We start from the raw sequence: 19,386 nt of genomic DNA, 5'->3' as shown, positions 1-19,386 counted from the left end.
GACAATGAGATAAGACGCGCTTGGGGACTCTACGTACTTGGACAGGAAGAAGCAAACTATCCCAGGTTGCTGTAACAAGAAGATAAGATGTGCTTGGGACTCTACATACTTGGATAGGGGAGGCAAACTATCCTGGGTTACCATAACGAAGTCTTCTCCCACCCTACAGGCAGTCATATAAATAAGACTGATAAGCTATCATTTTCTAACCAAGAACCTCACAGACAGGAATAAGTAATGGAGGTGTTTAAGAGTTTGATATTTTTGCTGTCTTTTCAGCTCCTGCATGTGGCAAAAAGTTCTATGGTATGGCTAAATAAGAATGGCTATGAGGATTTGGTTGTTGCAATTAATCCCCAGGTGCCAGAAGATGCCAACATCATCCTGAACACAATGGTAAGAACATTTGCATTTACATGTATTGTTTCTCAGCAGTTGTGACTTGACTTTTCTGCTTGGAAAGTAGCACAAATCAGGTCTAGCTCCCATTCTTGCCAATAGTTTTTTTTCTTGTTGTTTTGAATTAATTATGGATTAATCCCATGGTTACTAAACTAGTAACTTCTAATTTGTCTTGCCGTCTGTTGTCACTACTAAGAGCACTAATTCCCTCAGACAATGCTGTAATATCTCTGTTGGGAGGCAGACTGAAATTCCTTTAAGTAGCTTTCCAAATTATGTTTACCTGAAAGAATATCCTATGAATGCTTGTTTAATAGCCATCGATTATACTACTGTTTGTCACTAGCTAGTACGTCGCATAATGTTCCTTTAAAAATTGTAAATGAAAAAAAAAAGGTTTAGTGGCATTTCTGGCCTTAACTTTTATTCCAATCCAAGCAGATGCCTCAATGGATAAATCGCCCTAGAATAGGATGCTGGCCAGGTCTCAAAGTAAAGAAATTGTTTCCTACAAAGTCAAATCATTTTAGAGAAAACCTGCTGAATGGGACACTTCTGACAAATGCCCAGGTTCTGCAGTACATCTAGTGCCTACTAGACCTTGATGTAGGGTTATCTCAGTCCCATGTAATCTCTAAGATCAAGTACAAAGGATACCATGACATTTTTAACGTTTCCAGATTTCTTTCATCTTGTGAGAAGAGGCTTACATGAAGTAAAAGTGGATCTGATAGTTTATTTTTTACCATCAGTCACTGACTGTCCCCTTTTTTTAACAATAACTAGAGTTTAGATCACTCCATTTTCATTAAGGACAAAGCACTGCATGTTTTTTAGGGTAGAAGTGTATGAGTGATGGTTACTGTTACTGTGAGATACCTACCACATATTAAATTCACATTACAGCTGACCTTATGAGAACTTGCTCTTACACCATTCCTTCAGTTCCCTTGAACCAGTTAAAACTGCTCTGTTCTATCTGCAGAGCAGGCAAGGGGTCGCACAGGAACAGCTGAAGCAGCATGTCCCATTACTGCTCAGCTTCTCATGGGTTAGCACTCACTATCACTCTCAGTCCTGGCAAACTGAACCTCTTCAAGAAATCTCCTTTAGCTGAATTTTATGTACGTGTAACGTGGACATTTGATTCCAAAGCCTCTGTCACAGCTTGTTTCTTAGCTTATGAAAAGCCTGTGGGACAAATTTTAGTCCCCTCCTTCCTGTTTGTTGTTCTTCCACTAAACACTTAGTTGTTATTGGAGAGAAAAATAAACAAAGGGAATGCTTTTTCTGATGCCTCTACTCCAAGAGAGGTGTTAAAAGTGAAAGAGGAAAGGAAAGTAATGGCAGCGTATAGTAGCTATAATACAAATAAGAAGAGATGTGAAACAGCAAATTTGACAGAAAAATTAGGACATTAATCAGATAAATGAAAAGCAGGTGCAATGTTCAAACTTGCCCACACTTGCTGTCAGGCCAGTATTAATTTAAGGGTAAAATCCTTGTATTTAGTAGCTTTCATCTCAAAGGAAGGCTAGAACGTGAATTTTACCACAATCTCTGATTAAAAGCAGGATTATAGAATGGGTGAGAGATTCCAAGAATTACAGCTTAGTCCCTGGCTTCTTTGTTTATTCTTTTCTTAGCAAAGATTGTAATACTTTCTAGTTTCGTGTTATGTACTTAGTTCTACTTTATTGTACCGCTGTGTCTTGATAAGGCTAAATTATTAATTGCACATACAGTCAAATTTTTAATATTAACATTGATATTAATATTTTATTTTCTTTCATTCCCTAGAACATGATTAAAAATGCTTCTAATTACTTGTTTGAAATGACAAAACATCGATTTTTCTTCAAGTCTGTAAAAATTATAATTCCTAAAACGTGGAAGAAAAACACGAACTATTCAAGATTAAAAACAGAATCATATGATAAGGTATGATTTAGAGAACTCTTTATGATTAGAACAACAAGGAAAAGTTAGACTGATAAGGCTACATTATGAATCACAGCAAAATCTAGGACTAATCCTGGAAGTTCTTACTCAAAAATGTTGAGAGTGTTCATAGCATAAAAAAAATTGCAGGACTGAATTTATTCAAGAAGAAACACCTAACTTTTCTCTACACTCATGTCATGTATAACTTTGGTGTTACTTTTTCAGGCAGATGTCATCATAGCAGACCCTTATATGACACATGTAGATGATCCTTATACCTTACATTATAGAGGATGTAAGGAGAAAGGACAGTACATCCATTTCACACCTAACTTCCTGCTAAATGACAATTTGACTAATGTTTATGGAGAAAAAGGTAATACTACTATTTAATTTAATTGTCTGTTTTATTGTTCGTACAAAATGGCCAAGATTTTTTAAAGTGATTAATGAATTTAGGTACTTTAATTTGCTTGCTAAAGTGAAAAAAACTTCCGAGAGACTTATTTTTCAGAAATAGCAATTACCTGTGAAATTTCTGAAGTTAAATATTCAAACACTAGATCCAGAAGGTGTTCATCCCTTTGAAAACCTTAAATGGTTATTTCTCTGCACTTAACCACTGCCATTAGCAGTAGCTTTCATTTTATGACCACTTAATGAAATAAACTATCCAGTGTTTGTGTACTACACTGTATCAAAAAACGTAAGGTTTGCTGCTCTATGGGACAGAAACCTCACAAATTTCCTTAGGAGATTTTTGCCAACTTGGAAGAAAGCCTCTAGAACAGTTGCTGCATTGCTGAGAGTCAAATATGAATAAAAATTCTGGTCCTGGTTGCTAAGCTGATGCCTTCCTAGTTTTACCTCAAGGAAAAATTACTATCCCAATTGCTTAAATATTTCACAATCTTCCTGTATTACCTCAGATAAGAATTATTTTAAATTGTTAAAATGTCTAAGTAAAACAGTGAGTAGCTTTTAAACAGTTGTATTTAGAATGCGCGTGTGCTATTCTTTTTCAACAGGTCGAGTTTTTGTCCACGAATGGGCTCACTTTCGGTGGGGCGTGTTTGATGAATATAGTAGTGACATGCCTTTTTATGTGTCTAGAAATTCTGAAGAAGCAAGTGTTGAAGCAACAAGGTACTATTTTTTTCATATTTCTCCTTTTACATTACACAGGTTTAAACATTTCAATAACATTTTCAATATTCTCCTTGTCTGTGCTGAGTTTGTACTTTGTAGAGTGTCCATGACCTGTTCATATGATTAAAAGATGCTTAGTCAGCAACCTCTATTGCCTGCTCTGCAGCCCAGAAAACCACAGCTGTCTGGTGCTGTTTTGTAAGAGGTTCAGGAGTTCAGGCTGGATAATCTTGTGCTCTGTGTGCAACTGCAGACTTCAGCCACCATTTGTTTCGTACTTATTTATTTAACATAATTTTATTAAAAAGCAGTTATCGACAACACTGAAATTGCCTACTGAAACCACTGTGGTTTTAAACAGTTTCTACAAACAGGGACAATAACTGAATGGATGTAGAGAATTAGTTCAGGCTCGCCTTTTTTCCTAGCTCAGGCATACCAATACACTTTTTTGTATTGCAACTACTAGCAGGATGTCTTTCCTGCATAGCCTATAATTATGACAAGGAAGATCACAAAAGATTGCAAGTATTTTATGATTTTAACTATTTCTAGATTAGACTGAGGACCATGCCAGGCACTGAAACAGCCTACCTATGTACTTGTGCAGTGTCTAGTACAGTGCTGTGTCAGCAGCAATTTGGCTTTGGGCAGCCAAAATTCAAATAAATAACCAGTTACAGACTATATATGGGTTCTTTACCAGCCCTGCCTATCTCCTCTTTCCTTAGCTGTCCAGCTGGTGTGACTGGTATACCTGTTTTCCAAGACTGCAGCGGAGACAAGTGTGAGCCAAGAATCTGTAGATATGATGGTCAGCTATATGAAAAAGGATGTACATTTATTCCAGATATACAACAGAATACGTCATTTTCTGTTATGTATTTGCAATTACCTTCTGTAAGTATTACTATACCTTTCTGGACTGAGAGTTTAGTAACATTTGGGGTCTAGTCAGTTATTTCTGCTGGGGAGAATGATCAGTCAGGTGTTTAATTAATTTCTATATAAAAGAATATGGATGATGCTATCGGTTCTATCAAAATCTGTTCAAAAGAGAAGACAAAGGAGCTACTACAAATGATCTGACAGCTGTTTCCTGTCAATAAGGGTGAGATGTACTGCAGTGTCAGCATCCTTCTTGCTCCATGTTTGGAGAGTCAGGTCAACAGGCATGAAAATGAAGCATTCTTGCCAGATGCCTTGTCCATAAGACAACTGTGGTTTTTGATCACTCCTTATGTAAACTGGTACCTAAACTGCGTTACCTGGTTAGCTCTATTACACTCCATTGCAGAACAGTCTGGTCTGTCTATATATCCTTAACACAGAAGCAGCAGCCCACCTCTCTTGAAAGCAGCCAGGGCAACCAGGCAGGCCTCCTTACGCCAGCTCTGTACTGTTCCAGTGTCTGGGAGAGGGTGCTGGGACAGGGGTTAGCAAGACAGTCAGTCTCCTTGCAGGCTAGATCTCTGTGGTACAGGATCACAATTCCTCCAGTTACTGACCTTATTTCTTTGGGCAAGCTTTTACCAAGAACTTTGTGGGTGTACTGGGCCTGGCTAGGATACAGTTAATATTCTTCATAACAGATTGTATGGTGCTATGGTTTAGATTTTTGACCAAAACAGTACCAATAACACACTAATGTTCTAGGAGAACACCTCCATTTGTCCTGTCCCCCACCACATATTTTCTGAGATATTTTCTTATGCTCATACTGTTCGGTTCAGAATTATTACCAGCTTCAATCTGACCTTTTAGGTGGTTGAATTCTGTGACAAAAACACTCACAATAGTGAGGCTCCAAATATGCAGAATAAGATATGCAACCACAAAAGCACGTGGGAAGTGATTATAGAATCTGATGACTTTCGCAACTCGGTTGTTATAAATGCTTCTGCACCCCCCTCTGAGACTACCTTCACACTACTGCAGACCCAAACCAGAGCAGTCGCCTTAGTACTTGATGTTTCCGGGAGCATGTCAATGGTAAGAATACGCATTTTATAAGCAATTTTTGGCAAAAATTTTAAGAAACAGAAAAAGTTACAAAATAATAATTGAAAAAATCAGTCAATTCTGTAATTAACTTGATTATTTTAGGAAAAAAAAAGACTATTCTTATTCTCCTTGGTAATTTTATTTAGGAATTCCTACAAGATACCACTTAAAATACTGACAGTTGTAGCCCAGACTTGGTCTTTTTTTTCTTGTAAAATCTCAATTTTATATCCTTTCCTTCCTTTGTTCCAGACCTAGAATGACAATGCCTTTGTATTTCTTCCAAGCAGAAAATGTATCATAGATGGAGTTTCACATTTTATTTTTCTTATGAATGATTCTAAAATTTAAAGTAAATATGTAGGTCACAATACGTCAATAAATTAGATGTTCTTTCCTCATTACAATATTGCTCTTTGGAATCAAGAATGTGAGCTGGCATAATGTTATGTCATTTTAACAAGGCGGAGGTTATTTTCCTTTTTCTTTTTCATAAAACTTTGCACAGGTTTATTCTTTCACAGCTCCTTGTGGCATGAGATACTAAGCTTGTTTATGGATGCAAGCACTGAATATGTGCTTATTTGCATAAATATCCTAATACTTTTATAAAGCTGTAAACAATCTGATCATCAGTAGAAAGATGACAAAATTATCTGGGTACGTAAGGCACCTATCTCATGATTTATTAATAGACTTCAAACATCTTTGCATACTCTAACAGCTTTTAAAAATCAGCCTATATATTCTTTTGACAACATACTGCATTTTCTTATCCGTAACTTACCTCTTCCACAGTTCAGTAGTGAGCCAATGGCCATTGCTCTCTTATTGAAAATACCGCAAGTTCAGTGTTTCAATTCCCACAGGAATTCAAGGTTAAAACCAAGACTACTCATCTAAAGAAAGTAATTCAAAAGGCTCAAACATGTTGAGAAATACTCTTAAATATTTGACAGTCATACCTTAAACCAAAATATACATGAAGAAGCATAAAGCAGAATATGCTCCAACTCTGTAGTTATGGCATACATACAATAATTGGGGGATTCTCCCACAGGGCTCCATCAACAGATCTATTTCCAGATATGCCATTCTAGTCCAGAGCTGTTCTTGAGACTGATCTTCAGCAAAGATCTGCAATTGTAATAAATTATATTATTTTTGTAATACAGATGTCTCCCAATCATACATTTTATTAAATCAGTTAGTAAATAATAATGTAATAACAAAACCCAAAATTAAGATAATTATGAAATAAAATTGCAAGAATAGCTAGCTCCAGAGATAAACGTTTTCAAATATAACTTTTTTTTTCAGTAATCCCTTCGAATATTTGCATTTAAAATAGCCATACTTTAATATTATGCATATTTTAAAAATATTTAGTCTCTAGACTAACCTACTCCTCAGGCTTCATAGGTGTTGTCCTTTTGCACTGGCATCACACTATCAAAAAAAAAAGTGACAAAAATCTTGATTAGGAGTAAAGTCATAACATCAGAAGATGGACTTTGCCTGGTGACATCTTTCCTGGAAGCTGCAGTTTGCTGCACTTTCACAATACCAGAACATGGCTTACATCTCCTCTCTTCAAGAACTGAGCATACATACGAGTTACCTTATGGCAGCTAGTTTTTAATTCTTAATTACAATCTGATCAACATCAAAAATTCCTACATTTTGTTCATAGTCATAGCTTTTCAGAAGAGATTGCTTCTAAGGATGTTGGTTTTTTTCACGTACAGCATGACCGCCTCAGACATCTCCGTAGTGCTGCAGAGGTATTTCTGCTCCATATTATTGAAATTGGTTCCTGGGTTGGAGTTGTCACATTTGACTCTGATGCATCTGAAAAAGCTCCTTTGCAACAAATAACCAATGACACAGCACGCCAAAAACTTGTTCAATGTTTGCCTACAATTGCTAGTGGACAAACCAATATCTGTGCAGGCATACGTAAAGGATTTAAGGTAAAGTACAATGTGGAAATATCTCCTGGAATGTATGGAAAATGAGGAAGAAGCGAGAAACTTACCTGAACATGGATTTATACACAATGGTAGAGTTAAGAAAGATAACATGGTTCTTGAATCTATCAGGAGAAAATTTGGTATAGAAACTATTTGGCATTAACATTATATGGCATTAGAAGGAGTAGTACCAGAAAACAGGTCAGATGTGATGTCCATGCTTCAAAAAAGATATTGAAAAATAAGATCAAATTCCAAAATGAACTAAAAGAATGATCTAAATTTTAGAATAATTCCCACAGTTCACTAGTCATGAATCAAGCCCCTAAAATTGTGAAACCACATACAAATCATGAGATTGGGAAACAGTGATGAATATATATTATTATTTATTTGTCTGTTTTACTTCCTTGGGCTGACAGTCTAAAGTCCCAGAAGATGTCACCTAATTCAGATGCAAAACTGAAAATCAGGAGCAACGTGTAGGAAAAAGGAAGAAAGAGAAAGACAGAAATTGTACAGAGAAGGATGAGACTACTGAGATAGCTGACGGCCCAGGGCAGAGAGGCGGTTCAGGACAGGGGGACATCAGGAGGAAGACTGGCAACCAGACACAGATAGAGGCCTCCCCCTTGGTTGCCCCCTATGCCCTTCTGCCCCACCTTCAGTTACCTCAGAGTCCACCCTTAGACGGAAGTCTGTCCTTCTCTACTCCTGAAATTTTGATGGAGAATAAAGAGTAGTTCCAGACAGTGGACATAAGTTTTTAATATGATGCCTTTAAACATCCAGTCCCTGAACCAGCAAAGCATGTACAGGCAGAATGCTTCTGACATCTTCAATTTGGGACAGGTTCCTTCCCTAGGAAAACATATATTAAATATTCATTGTTTATAATTGAACACTTACTAAATCTAAGCAATTATATCTTGCAATATCAACTGCAATAATTAATACTGTAATAGTGTTACATAAAAATTTAAGCACTTATTAAAGAATAAATGTGTCTTATATTTGAAGTTAACAGCTCTAAATGCATACATTGACTGTGCTCTGGGATAAAGTAGTATTTAAAAATTATTCTCCTGCTTATATCATGAATTCTTTTCTTGATGCAGTTAATTGCAGAAAAAATGAATACTACATGTGGTTCAGAAATTGTGTTACTGACAGATGGAGAGGACCCACGTATAGCAACTTGCCTTGATTTGGTGAAACAAAGTGCAGCAACAATTCACACCATTGCACTGGGGCCATTGGCATCCAAAGAATTAGAAAGATTTTCAAAACTAACAGGTAAATATTCTAAATGCACTCTTTGTCTGGCATGCATGTTCAAGTATGAAAATGTAAAAGCATGGCAATTAATCGGTCTGGAAAAAAGAAATTTAAGAAATGTAAAACAAATTTAATTTTAAAGAAATTTGGTTTTCATGACAGGCTTTTTTAACGCAAACACGCAGAACTCTTTAGATCCATAGATATGCTTTAAGAGCTGCCTTGATTTAAAAAATGCAATAACATGACAATACCCTATTACTAAAGGAGATTTAATTATGATATTGTTATATAACATAAAAAGAAATGTCTAGAATTTATTTCTGGCATTACATGCAATGCCTAGAACTTTCTATATGCTTTTACTTATAAGCATTTTTTATTACATAAAGAATAATAATTTTCTCCAACTATTGCGGCTGAAGTGCACTGGCTAGGAAATTGTAAACACGGTGACTACCCTTGTCATTAGCAAGCATAGCTGTCAGCTGAGCTGGAGCTACATAATCAGTTTGAAATCAATCATTTAAAAAGTATCCATAGTGGTGTTGCTTCATGCTAAGGCACCTGCAAATGCCATGGAAGAACAAAAAATTGTTGTGTAGATCTAGAAAGCAAGCTGACTCCAAATAAAAATGGTGAATAAATATTCTAATAAGAGGTGCACATGCTGTGCATTTTCCGACTACAATCCACTTGTTTTAGCAATTTAAATAACTTGGAATGCCCTTATACACTCTTCAACATCATTAGATCAACATGCCTATGGGAGAGTCCAGAGTTCAATTCTATTCTGGCCTGTGTTTTAAGACAGAATTTGTTGTTTAAGCTCCACTTGCGGAGTATTTATTAAGAATGATTTGTGAGCCAGAAGGAACCCAGATAGTCCTTTAGCATATAGTCATCGACCAGCAGGCCTTCCTGCTTAGAAACAAAAATCAGTTTTCCAAAGATACTGAATAGATCTCTGAGCTAACACCTCCTCCAGCTCATATGACTCCATGTGATCTCTGATGAGACAGACCCATACACCTGCTGTAACCTGCACACCTTATGTCAGTCTGTGTGCGAGAGATGGGGGTGAGAGGTGTCAGGTGGTAGGGAAGGGCTGTGCGCAGCCTCTGCACACCCCGACTAGGCTCCACAGGGCTCAGTGCTGCACGGCAGTCTCTCCCCCACTCTGGGATTCCAGTGACCTGTACATTAGGAACACAGTGATGGCTCAGTTTATGTCCGGCATGCATGATCCTAGTTTGAGAGAGACTTGCAACAAATGTGTGAAGTGCAGATGCTTCAGTAGAGAAGTGTGAAGCCATATTCACAATGAATTCATTAATAGATCTGCACGGAGTATGAGAACCTCCAATGAACTAGAGCTGCTTGAACTTGGTATGCATGAAGAGAGATCTAAACTTCACACTTGGAAATAAAGATGGTCTGGATTTTAAGAGTCAAAAACCATGGAATGCCACTGTGTCTTTTCTACAGAGGTATTTTCAGAGCAGAATTTCACTGAAGGGATAATGTGACTCCAAAAGTACTAAGAGAAGTCTAAAAAGGCTGTACTTGATATGCTGCAGGGAGTAATTTTTTTGCAAACTTTGCTAATGAGAGATTAAATGAGTTGATCACACAAGCCAGAATTTACTATGACACATGCTTTAACAGAGTAATAAAAAGATACATTTCTTTTTTTTGTAACAAATTGGCTGCCTCAGTAGAACCAGTACCAGAAGTCACATAAAATTTAGCAATTTTAGAGTAAAAAATAGTATTTCTAATTATTTTGCTCTTGTCTTACAGGAGGTTTAAATCTTTATGCTGTAGATGGAGCCGTCCCCAGTAAATTAATTGAGACATTCAGTGCAATTACATCAAGAAGCGGAGATATTTGTGAACAATCTATTCAGGTCTGAATTTCAGCACTTCTTTTTCCTCCTATGCTTTTTGTTGCTCAGTAATTGAATGAAATTAGACATTAATAATCATAATTGTCAGTGGCTCAATGTGGAAATAGGAACAAGCACATTTTTTAGTGATCTCCTACATTTCACTGCAATGAAATAAGTATATAATTTACATAAAGTATATAATTCTTGATTTCACAAACTCAAGAAAATTATTTCTCATAATTGTCAAAGTCCGAGAGACTTTGAGAGAAAAAAGCAAGCAGAAATCCCCCAGGATATTTAGTTCACTCTTACATGAAATATTATCTTTTAGAGCATTTTAACAGTCTAACTTAAGTAACAAAGATACAATTTAATATACAGCTTCTCTCCTAAGCCATATGTACCATTTTAATGTATAAACTTTTAGACTTATAATCTAGGCCAATTGTTAATTAGAATTTAGCAACTCATTCCTCACTGTTAATCATAGAATCATTTAGGTTGGAAAAGACCTTCAAGATCATCGAGTCCAACAATCAACCATGCCCACTAAACCATGTCCTGAAGTACCCCATCTACTTGCCTTTTTAATACCTCCAGGGATGGTGACTCAACCACTTCCCTGGGCAGTCTATTCCAATGTCTGACAACCCTCTCAGTAAAGAAATTTTTCCTAATATCTAACCTAAATCTCCCTTGCTGCAACTTGAGGCCATTTCCTCTCATCCTATCTCCATCCACCTGACAGAAGAGGCCAGCACCCACCTCACTACAACCTCCTTTCAGGTAGTTGTAGAGAGCGATAAGGTCTCCCCTCAGCCTCCTCTTCTCCAGACTAAACAACCCCAGTTCCCTCAGCCACTCCTCACAGGACTTGTGCTCCAGGCCCCTCACCAACTTGGTTGCCCTTCTCTGGACATGTTCCACCAACTCAAAGTCTTTCCTATAGTGAGGGGCCCAAAACTGAACACAGCACTCGAGGTGCAGCCTCACCAGTGCCGAGTACAGGGGAACAATCACCTCCCTGCTCCTGCTGGCCATGCTATTTCTGATACAGGCCAGGATGCCATTGGCCTTCTTGCCCACCTGGGCACACTGCTGGCTCATATCCAGCCAGCTGTCAACCAGCACCCCCAGGTCTTTCTCTGCTGGGCAGCTTTCCAGCCGCTCTTCCCCAAGCCTGTAGCGCTGCATGGGGTTGCTGTGACCCAAGTGCAGGACCCGGCACTTGGCCTTGTTGAACTTCATACGATTGGCCTCAGCCCATCGATCCAGCCTGTCCAGATCCCTCTGCAGAGCCTCCCTACCCTCAAGCAGATCAACCCTCCCTCCCAACTTGGTGTCATCTGCAAACTTGCTGAGGGTGCACTCAATCCCCTCATTCAAATCATTGATAAAGATATTAAACAGAACGGGACCCAACACCGAGCCCTGGGGAACACCACTTGTGACCCGCCGCCAGCTGGATTTAACTCCATTCACCACAACCCTCTGGGCTCGTCCATCCAGCCAGTTTTTCACCCAGTGAAGAGTACACTTGTCTAAGCCATGAGTCACCAGCTTCTCAAGGAGTATGCCATGAGAGACAGTGTCAAAGGCCTTACTGAAGTCCAGGTAGACAACATCCACAGCCTTCCCCTCATCCACTAGGCGGGTCACCTGGTCATAGAAGGAGATCAGGTTGGTCAAGCAGGACCTGCCTTTCATGAACCCATGCTGGCTGGGCCTGATCCCCTTCTTATCCTGAACTTGCCACGTGAGTGCTCTCAAGACAAACCGTTCCATAATCTTCCTTGGTACCGAGGTCAGGCTGACAGGCCTGTAGTTCCCCGGATCCTCCCTCCGACCCTTCTTGTAAATGGGAGTCACATTGGCAAGTCTGGGACCTCCCCCGTTGACCAGGATTGCTGATAAATGATATGATTGATAATATTTTAACACAGATCCAGTCCTATGTTTTATCCAAAATATACCACTCACAAAAATAGCTAGATTATAAGCATCAGTCAATGTAGATTTGAAAAGCAGTCTAGGATTTTTTGAGTTGTTATATTGCCTTTAATTGACTCTTCTGTCCCACCTATGCAGGCTATTTTCTAACTGCAGACTTTATTGTTCATAATATAAGAGTGAGAAAATTACACAAAATTATTTTAATTTGAATAAAGGAAATATTGTTTATGTCTCTCTTCTATATATTCTCCTCTGTTCTGTTGTTATTTCTGTCTCTCTCATTACTCATAAGCCTTACAGTCATACATGAGACATTTTCTTTCTCTCTTCCAGGATTTTGAGACAGACAAACTGCAGTGGAAATACAGCTTACTGGCACAATCGGTTAGATAGGTAGATAAATAGTTTAGATACAGAAATGAAGGACTTCCACTTACTGTAACTTATTCTGTTTGCCATACTTTCACACTTAAAATCAATGTTACTATGCAAGCAGCCATTTCATAAAGTGAATCTGGTATTCTATTAGTTTTCTTCATTCAACAGTTATGCCAAATGGCTCTTAATTTTCCTGTAGCTAGAGACAGCAGAACTAGAAAGCCTGCCATCTTCTCTATATAACTCTAAGTTATAAATAAGTAAGCAGAGATCCTTTTTTCATGCTAGTTTCCAGAAGGCATAAATGCTTTTCAATTCTATTCTCCAAGACTAATCCATTTTAAGTCAGCATTGAATGGATACAATATTGTGCAATGGATAAGGAATCACTCTGAAAATACATTAAATGCTTCTTTACTAAATAGCAGTAAGATAAATTTTATTTCTCTAACAACAGCTTGAAAGCAAAGACCTAGTTGTTCAGCATTCTGGATGGATGAATACTACTGTGCCTGTGGACAAAACTGTGGGAAATGACACTTTCTTCCATATTGCATGGAGTCTATCTCGGCCATTTTTTTTCCTGAGGGACCCCAAAGGAAAAGAATATGGAAGTTCAGACTTTACAACCAGTAATTCAAACCCAAACACAGCCAGACTCAGTATAAGTGGCACTGCAGAGGTAAAGACTCAACATTTTCTTTTATTTTCTGAATTAACATTTCCTATAGACTAGCATACAGCTTTTCTTTAGTTAAGTTTTCGTTATATAAGGGAGTCAATGGCCCTGTTAGAACATGAAGCTTTTTCACTAGTTTTTTATATTTTTGTATTTTATTTGCAGGTGGGTGATTGGCAGTTTTGTATTAAAAATGTTCATACAGCAACTCAAACTATATCAGTAACAGCTACCTCTCGACCAGTATATTCTGATGTTCCTCCTGTGAGAATTGCAGCTCACATGAACAGGGCAAATAAAGCATTTAATCCAGTTGTTGTTTATGCAGAGGTTAGCCAAGGGTTTTTGCCTGTTCTTGGTGCAACTGTGATAGCCACCATAGAGAAGGATGGTGCTGGAGCAGTAACACTTGAACTTCTTGATAATGGCACAGGTAAGATTCCATATACATAGTAAAAACCTTTGCATTTATGCATTTTGGAATCCAAGTCTGCATGCTCCCCTCAGATTTATCACTAAGGACTGAGTCATGGCTATGCCCTAAATCAAGAAAAAATTAAAAAGGGAGACACAGAACCCTACTGCTTTAGGACAGAAGTAAGCTACAAAGCTTTTTCTTGGTGAGGAAAACAAAGACGTGGGCCTTTACCCGAAAAATTTTTCTGCTTTCTTTCCTGTGCTGTCATTGAGGGTGAAAGCAGAAGAACTGTCATGGTAGGGGGTACATTGCTCATATCTACTTTCTGAAAGTGTACTTCATGTAATCATCTGCCCTCAACAGGGAAGTAAAAAGAAAACAAGCTGTTTTATTAGTCCATCTCATATTCAATGAAGCTGGACCGGACCACAGACTTAACATTAGCTCACCAAATGTTAGCTTTTTCTCTTTTGTTTGCTAAATAAGTGCATTATTCTTCTTTTCAAGAATACTCTTTCTTAAAGCAACAGCCAGACATTCCTGGCATTCAACATCCATCAATCTCTTTTCATCTCTCCTCTTCCTTTCCTCTCACCACTGCTGTAGACCTGTAGCTTTATAAGTTCAGTAGTAGCCAGCAGTGCCTCCTCATTCTGTACTTGCTTTCACATTGCTGTACTTAAAAATATAGTAAGATTTCAATGTGTTATCCTGTATTTCTTAAACATGTTCTCTTTTCTGAACCCAGGAGATTATTTTTACATTGCTGCCAGGCTTTAAAATAGTTAGCTTGGATGCCACCAACAGATCATCCACTGCAGCCAGTCAGGTACAACTGCACAAGTTCACTTAAAGACAAGGAATCCTGTTTTGATGAATTCCTGGCCAAAGGTTAAATTATGACATTTTTCTAATTTAAAGCTGCTTTATGTAGTAGATGGTCAATAAGTATTAACTTGGTGGTTCCATATAGTAACAAGAGATTTACCTAGTTAAAGGTGTTAACGGAAAATGGTTCTTTTTAACACAATACATACGAAATGCAGGTTGTCATAGCAGGACCACTCCTATTTTTAAAGATGTCCACATTACAAAAACACTGTCAGGTTTTCTGCATAGTAATGTTCACGTTTTATGTTTATGTATGAATAGCAAAAATAACCGTGTTTACCAGCAGGTATCTTATTTGAGATATTAATTCTCAATAATTCTATACCAAGGCGCTGACACGATGAAGGATGATGGAATCTACTCAAGGTACTTTACTTCTTTACAAGGCACTGGAAGATACAGACTAAAAGTGAATGCCCATGGGAGAAATATAACCACCAGACTTAGCCTCAAGCAAAATCGAGCCGTGTATATACCAGGCTACAGAGTAAATGGTAAAGAGCGTTTATGAAACAGATAATTCTTTGCATGATACGTATGTAGGGGGATGTAAATGTTTAGCAAATGGGATCATTTAGATTCACAAAAATTGCATTTGATCATAAAATGTGTTTCATCTATCATTTTCACTACAAAAAGCCCAAACAAAACAAACCAGCTCTAACTACTGTTTCCTATGTATGGGAATAGCATAAAATCTTGTCTTTAATCTAAAAATTATTTTCTCTTACAGCCATGAGAAGGATAAATATTGCTCAGAATCTGTATTTCAGCATCTCACAACAGGAATTTCAAATCTATAATTCTTCTTGAGACTTTAAAATGGGGATTTATGGTAAATAAATTCAGCCTGAAACATTAGTATACAAACTAATGCTGCTAGAAAACTTAGCTTTTGAGATTCTTGATTTTTTAGTACTTTTTCATCTTAATGCTGAAAAATGTATTAGTTGTTGCAATTTACTATTCTCCCACTTATACATTGTGAAATTTAGAAAACCCAGCATAAAAAATTGTCTAAAATACTCACAAAGTATGGCCTATATAACTGAGACTCTCTTAGGGCTTGCAATATGGGTGAAGAGATGCATAGAACTACCTTAATGCAGCCATGGCTCACCAACATCTGCAAACTGCTTTACTGGTTACATAATTTCCAATTTTTACACATTTCAGACTTTGTCTGCTTTTTGGGCTTTTTTGCTGAGAATTCTGAGATCACCTTATTTTCTGTCTTTACTTCTCTAACTTTCCACTAAATTTGAATAAGCTAAAGAAAAATTACAGGATGAGAATAGATAATAGATATAAAAATTAAAAGAAAATGCAATTCTGAGTTCTGTCATGATGAAAAGTTGAAAAATGTTTTAAACAGGTAAAATTCATATGAATGCACCAAGACCTAAATTTGCTGATAAAGAAATCCAAGTCAAGCTGGGAAGTTTCAGCAGAATTTCAACAAGTTCTCTTGTAGTTAATACAGCAGGAGATTCTGCTCCTATTTATCCACCCTGTAAAGTTACAGACCTTCATGCTCGTATAGAAAACAAAACAATAGTCTTGTCTTGGACAGCTCCAGGAGGCGACTTTGACAATGGAAAAGGTGAGTCAGACACTACATTTCTGTGAGATTAAGTTGCTATTTTTATCTGAAAGGACATACCCTGAGGACCACCACTCAGGAATGAGGGCTACATCTTTCCTACCTGAAAACGTAACGAAACAGAAGGTTACCCTGTTGCATGATACCTGGTTTAGTTCTTAATTTTTCATGTTAAAAAAAACCCAACCAAGTAAATCAAGGAATATTATAAACAAATCAAATAAATAAAATTATAGTACAACCACTAGAGACTTTAGCAACAAGTCTTAGTCCATGTCTGTGCATAATTAAAAAAAATAAAAAAAAATCAGCCAACATGGACAATACAAAGCTTTAGTCTATTTACAAAAATGTAAGTGGACTACAGAGATGCAGTAACACTCTATCCAAAATACTCACTTTAAAGTTATTGTACAGGAAAAATGAAACCTAATTCCAGATGAAGTGTACAAGCATTTCCTTGCATAAACCAGAGATTGTATGTTAAAAAATACATTCTACAGTTACACAGACTACAGTTTCAGATTAAAATCTTACATTTATCTAAAATTTTTAATAACCAGCAACACAAGGAAAAAGAACTCAAATTAAAAAAATTCTCAACTTCTTTTATTGCTATTTAGCAACTACATGTCTAAAAACTTTTACAGCTAAAGTGGTCAGTTATTGCATTATAGTTTAAGATAGCAGGCACTGCACTGGTTTTGAGCTGGGCATATCATGCACATCTCTCTTCTATCTAAAGAGGAAAAGATAAGAAGTTGGGGGGAAGAGGGGAAAGTCTTGAAAAGCTACAGACTTGAAAGAGAAACAGCAGAACCCCCCAAAATTAATCAAACACATTTATAGCAATGTAAGTACCAGTTCTTTGATTACAAATGGGAGAATCATTTTGTGTCTTTCACAGTTTTTGCTATCAAAACCTCATGTTGAGAGAGAGAAAACAGCTCAGATGCAAGGCCCACCCCTGCTATCTACACATATATTTTAATTGCCATTTCACCTTATGTTTGTATTGGGACAGCACAGTTTCTCATTCAGCTACATTTTGTACAGGTCTGCACAAAGCTAAGACTGTTGGTGAAACAGTATTTTTAAGGCAGATTCAATTTCAACTTTTATTGAAAAGAAGGAGTTCCCAGACTGAGCAACAATAGACCTTTGACGCTGTAAAGTAAGGTTTAAAAGCAAACTTGCCAACCCTCCATGCTGAGCAATAGTCAGTAGTAAAACAGGAATCATCAGCACTTTTTTTTACAAAATGGCTCTAGAAGTCCTATACTGTCACCACAAGCAGTGATATTAAAACATGTGTTTTAATTTGTTGTTAACATGTGTTCTTTTTTCCCTAGCTGATCACTACATAATAAAAAGTAGTAAAAATCTTCTGGACCTAAGAAATCATTTTGATCGTGCTACTTCTCTGAATTCCTCTAATCTCATACCTAAGGAGGCTGGTGGAGAAGAATCATTTAAAATAAAACCAGAAAATTTCATAATAGAAAATGACACCATAATCTACTTTGCTATATGTGCTGTTGATGATACCAACTTGATTTCAGAGGTGTCTAATATAGCACAAGCCACATGGTTCATTCCTCCAAAAGCACTCGCACCTTTAGATGATGACGGCGACAATGGTGGTGCTAACAGTACAGTAATAGTGGCAATAGTAGGTCTGTGTGTAGTAGTTGTCTGTACTATTGTAAGTTCAACTCTGTGTGTTTTGCAAAAACAAAAGAGAAGACTGGAGATTGAAAAAATGCAAAAGCATGTGTAAAATAAAATAAAAAATAGGAATTTACTGTAATTTTTGCTATACAAGTTTCAAAGTAGGGAAAGAGGTATTTGTACATTCAAAAATAAGTGCACTGATTTTAAACAGATGTATTTGTCTTTTTTCATAGGTTTATAGGTATAGATTTTCAAAAGTGTGTCTTCTATTCAAGTACATGTACACTGATTAAATGTTAAACATGAAAGCACAGACTCAGAAAAATAGTAAAGTATAATATGTGTACCGTCATTTGTTTCTGTGTGAGAAAAATACTTAACTCTTCTGTTGCAAGATTTTTCCAATGTAGTGTGGTTTTTTTCTTAAATAAAGGCGGCAAAGGTATATGATACTTTCCTTATTTTTATTCTCCACATAACAATCAAGTAAGGCAAGGTGGGAAAGAAATCAGAAAAAACTTCAAGTAGTGCAATGACTTCCTATGTATCTTCCGCAGGTTTTCAGTTAGGCTTAGTGTGCCGAGAACAAAAATATGTACCTCCAGGCTGTTTATTTTTTAAAAATATGTTCCTTCAGGCTGATTATATTTCAAAAAATATTTAAGTATGCCTATCTATACGTGTGTAGAAGAGTTGAGTATATAAATACTTTCAGAATGAGAGTTGCAGAGTATATGCAAATGAGCACATGGAAAACGTTCCTAGGTGGAGACTAAACAAAGCTATAAATTTGGAGCTAGAATAAACCTTTACATAATAAGAGGTAATTTAAAAGCTGCTAATGAAGAAGAAGTGTGAGGGATACAGGGAGAAGGGTGATCTGTGTGACTCTTAGGTTGCTGACTAGCAAATTAACAACTGGCTCAAACCAGAATGCTTCAGGCTTCTTACATGGCCAAGTACTTTTTACCTCTGCCTTCCAAAAACTGGGAGAAATATACACTAATAATGAAAAAATGTTAAATTCAACAGTCAAATTATCATTCACAGTCTAGCATTACCCAGTAAATATACCATGTCTAGCAAACATGAGTATTTTTATTAACAAGCTTGATACTATTAATGAAATTTCTGATAGTGGGAATTAC

At 37.0% G+C, this 19,386-nt stretch overlaps 1 protein-coding gene across 1 annotated transcript; it reads left to right on the top strand.

Annotated features, from left to right (window-relative positions):
• Positions 1 to 122: 122 nt before the first annotated feature.
• Positions 123 to 18,683, top strand: LOC142036083 (calcium-activated chloride channel regulator 1-like). Its single transcript, XM_075039084.1, has 14 exons — positions 123 to 396; positions 2,203 to 2,343; positions 2,572 to 2,722; positions 3,375 to 3,492; positions 4,227 to 4,395; positions 5,260 to 5,487; positions 7,248 to 7,472; positions 8,591 to 8,768; positions 10,554 to 10,660; positions 13,431 to 13,655; positions 13,818 to 14,085; positions 15,291 to 15,455; positions 16,337 to 16,564; positions 17,917 to 18,683. The coding sequence occupies exons 1-14, from the start codon at positions 238 to 240 to the stop codon at positions 18,342 to 18,344; spliced, it is 2,790 nt and encodes a 929-aa protein (XP_074895185.1). The 5' UTR covers positions 123 to 237; the 3' UTR covers positions 18,345 to 18,683.
• Positions 18,684 to 19,386: the final 703 nt, after the last annotated feature.

Source organism: Buteo buteo, chromosome 10 (genome assembly GCF_964188355.1).
Source record: "Buteo buteo chromosome 10, bButBut1.hap1.1, whole genome shotgun sequence".
Taxonomy (NCBI): domain Eukaryota; kingdom Metazoa; phylum Chordata; class Aves; order Accipitriformes; family Accipitridae; genus Buteo; species Buteo buteo.
Note: the sequence above shows the minus strand (reverse complement) of the source record. Positions and strands in the feature narration are given on the sequence as shown.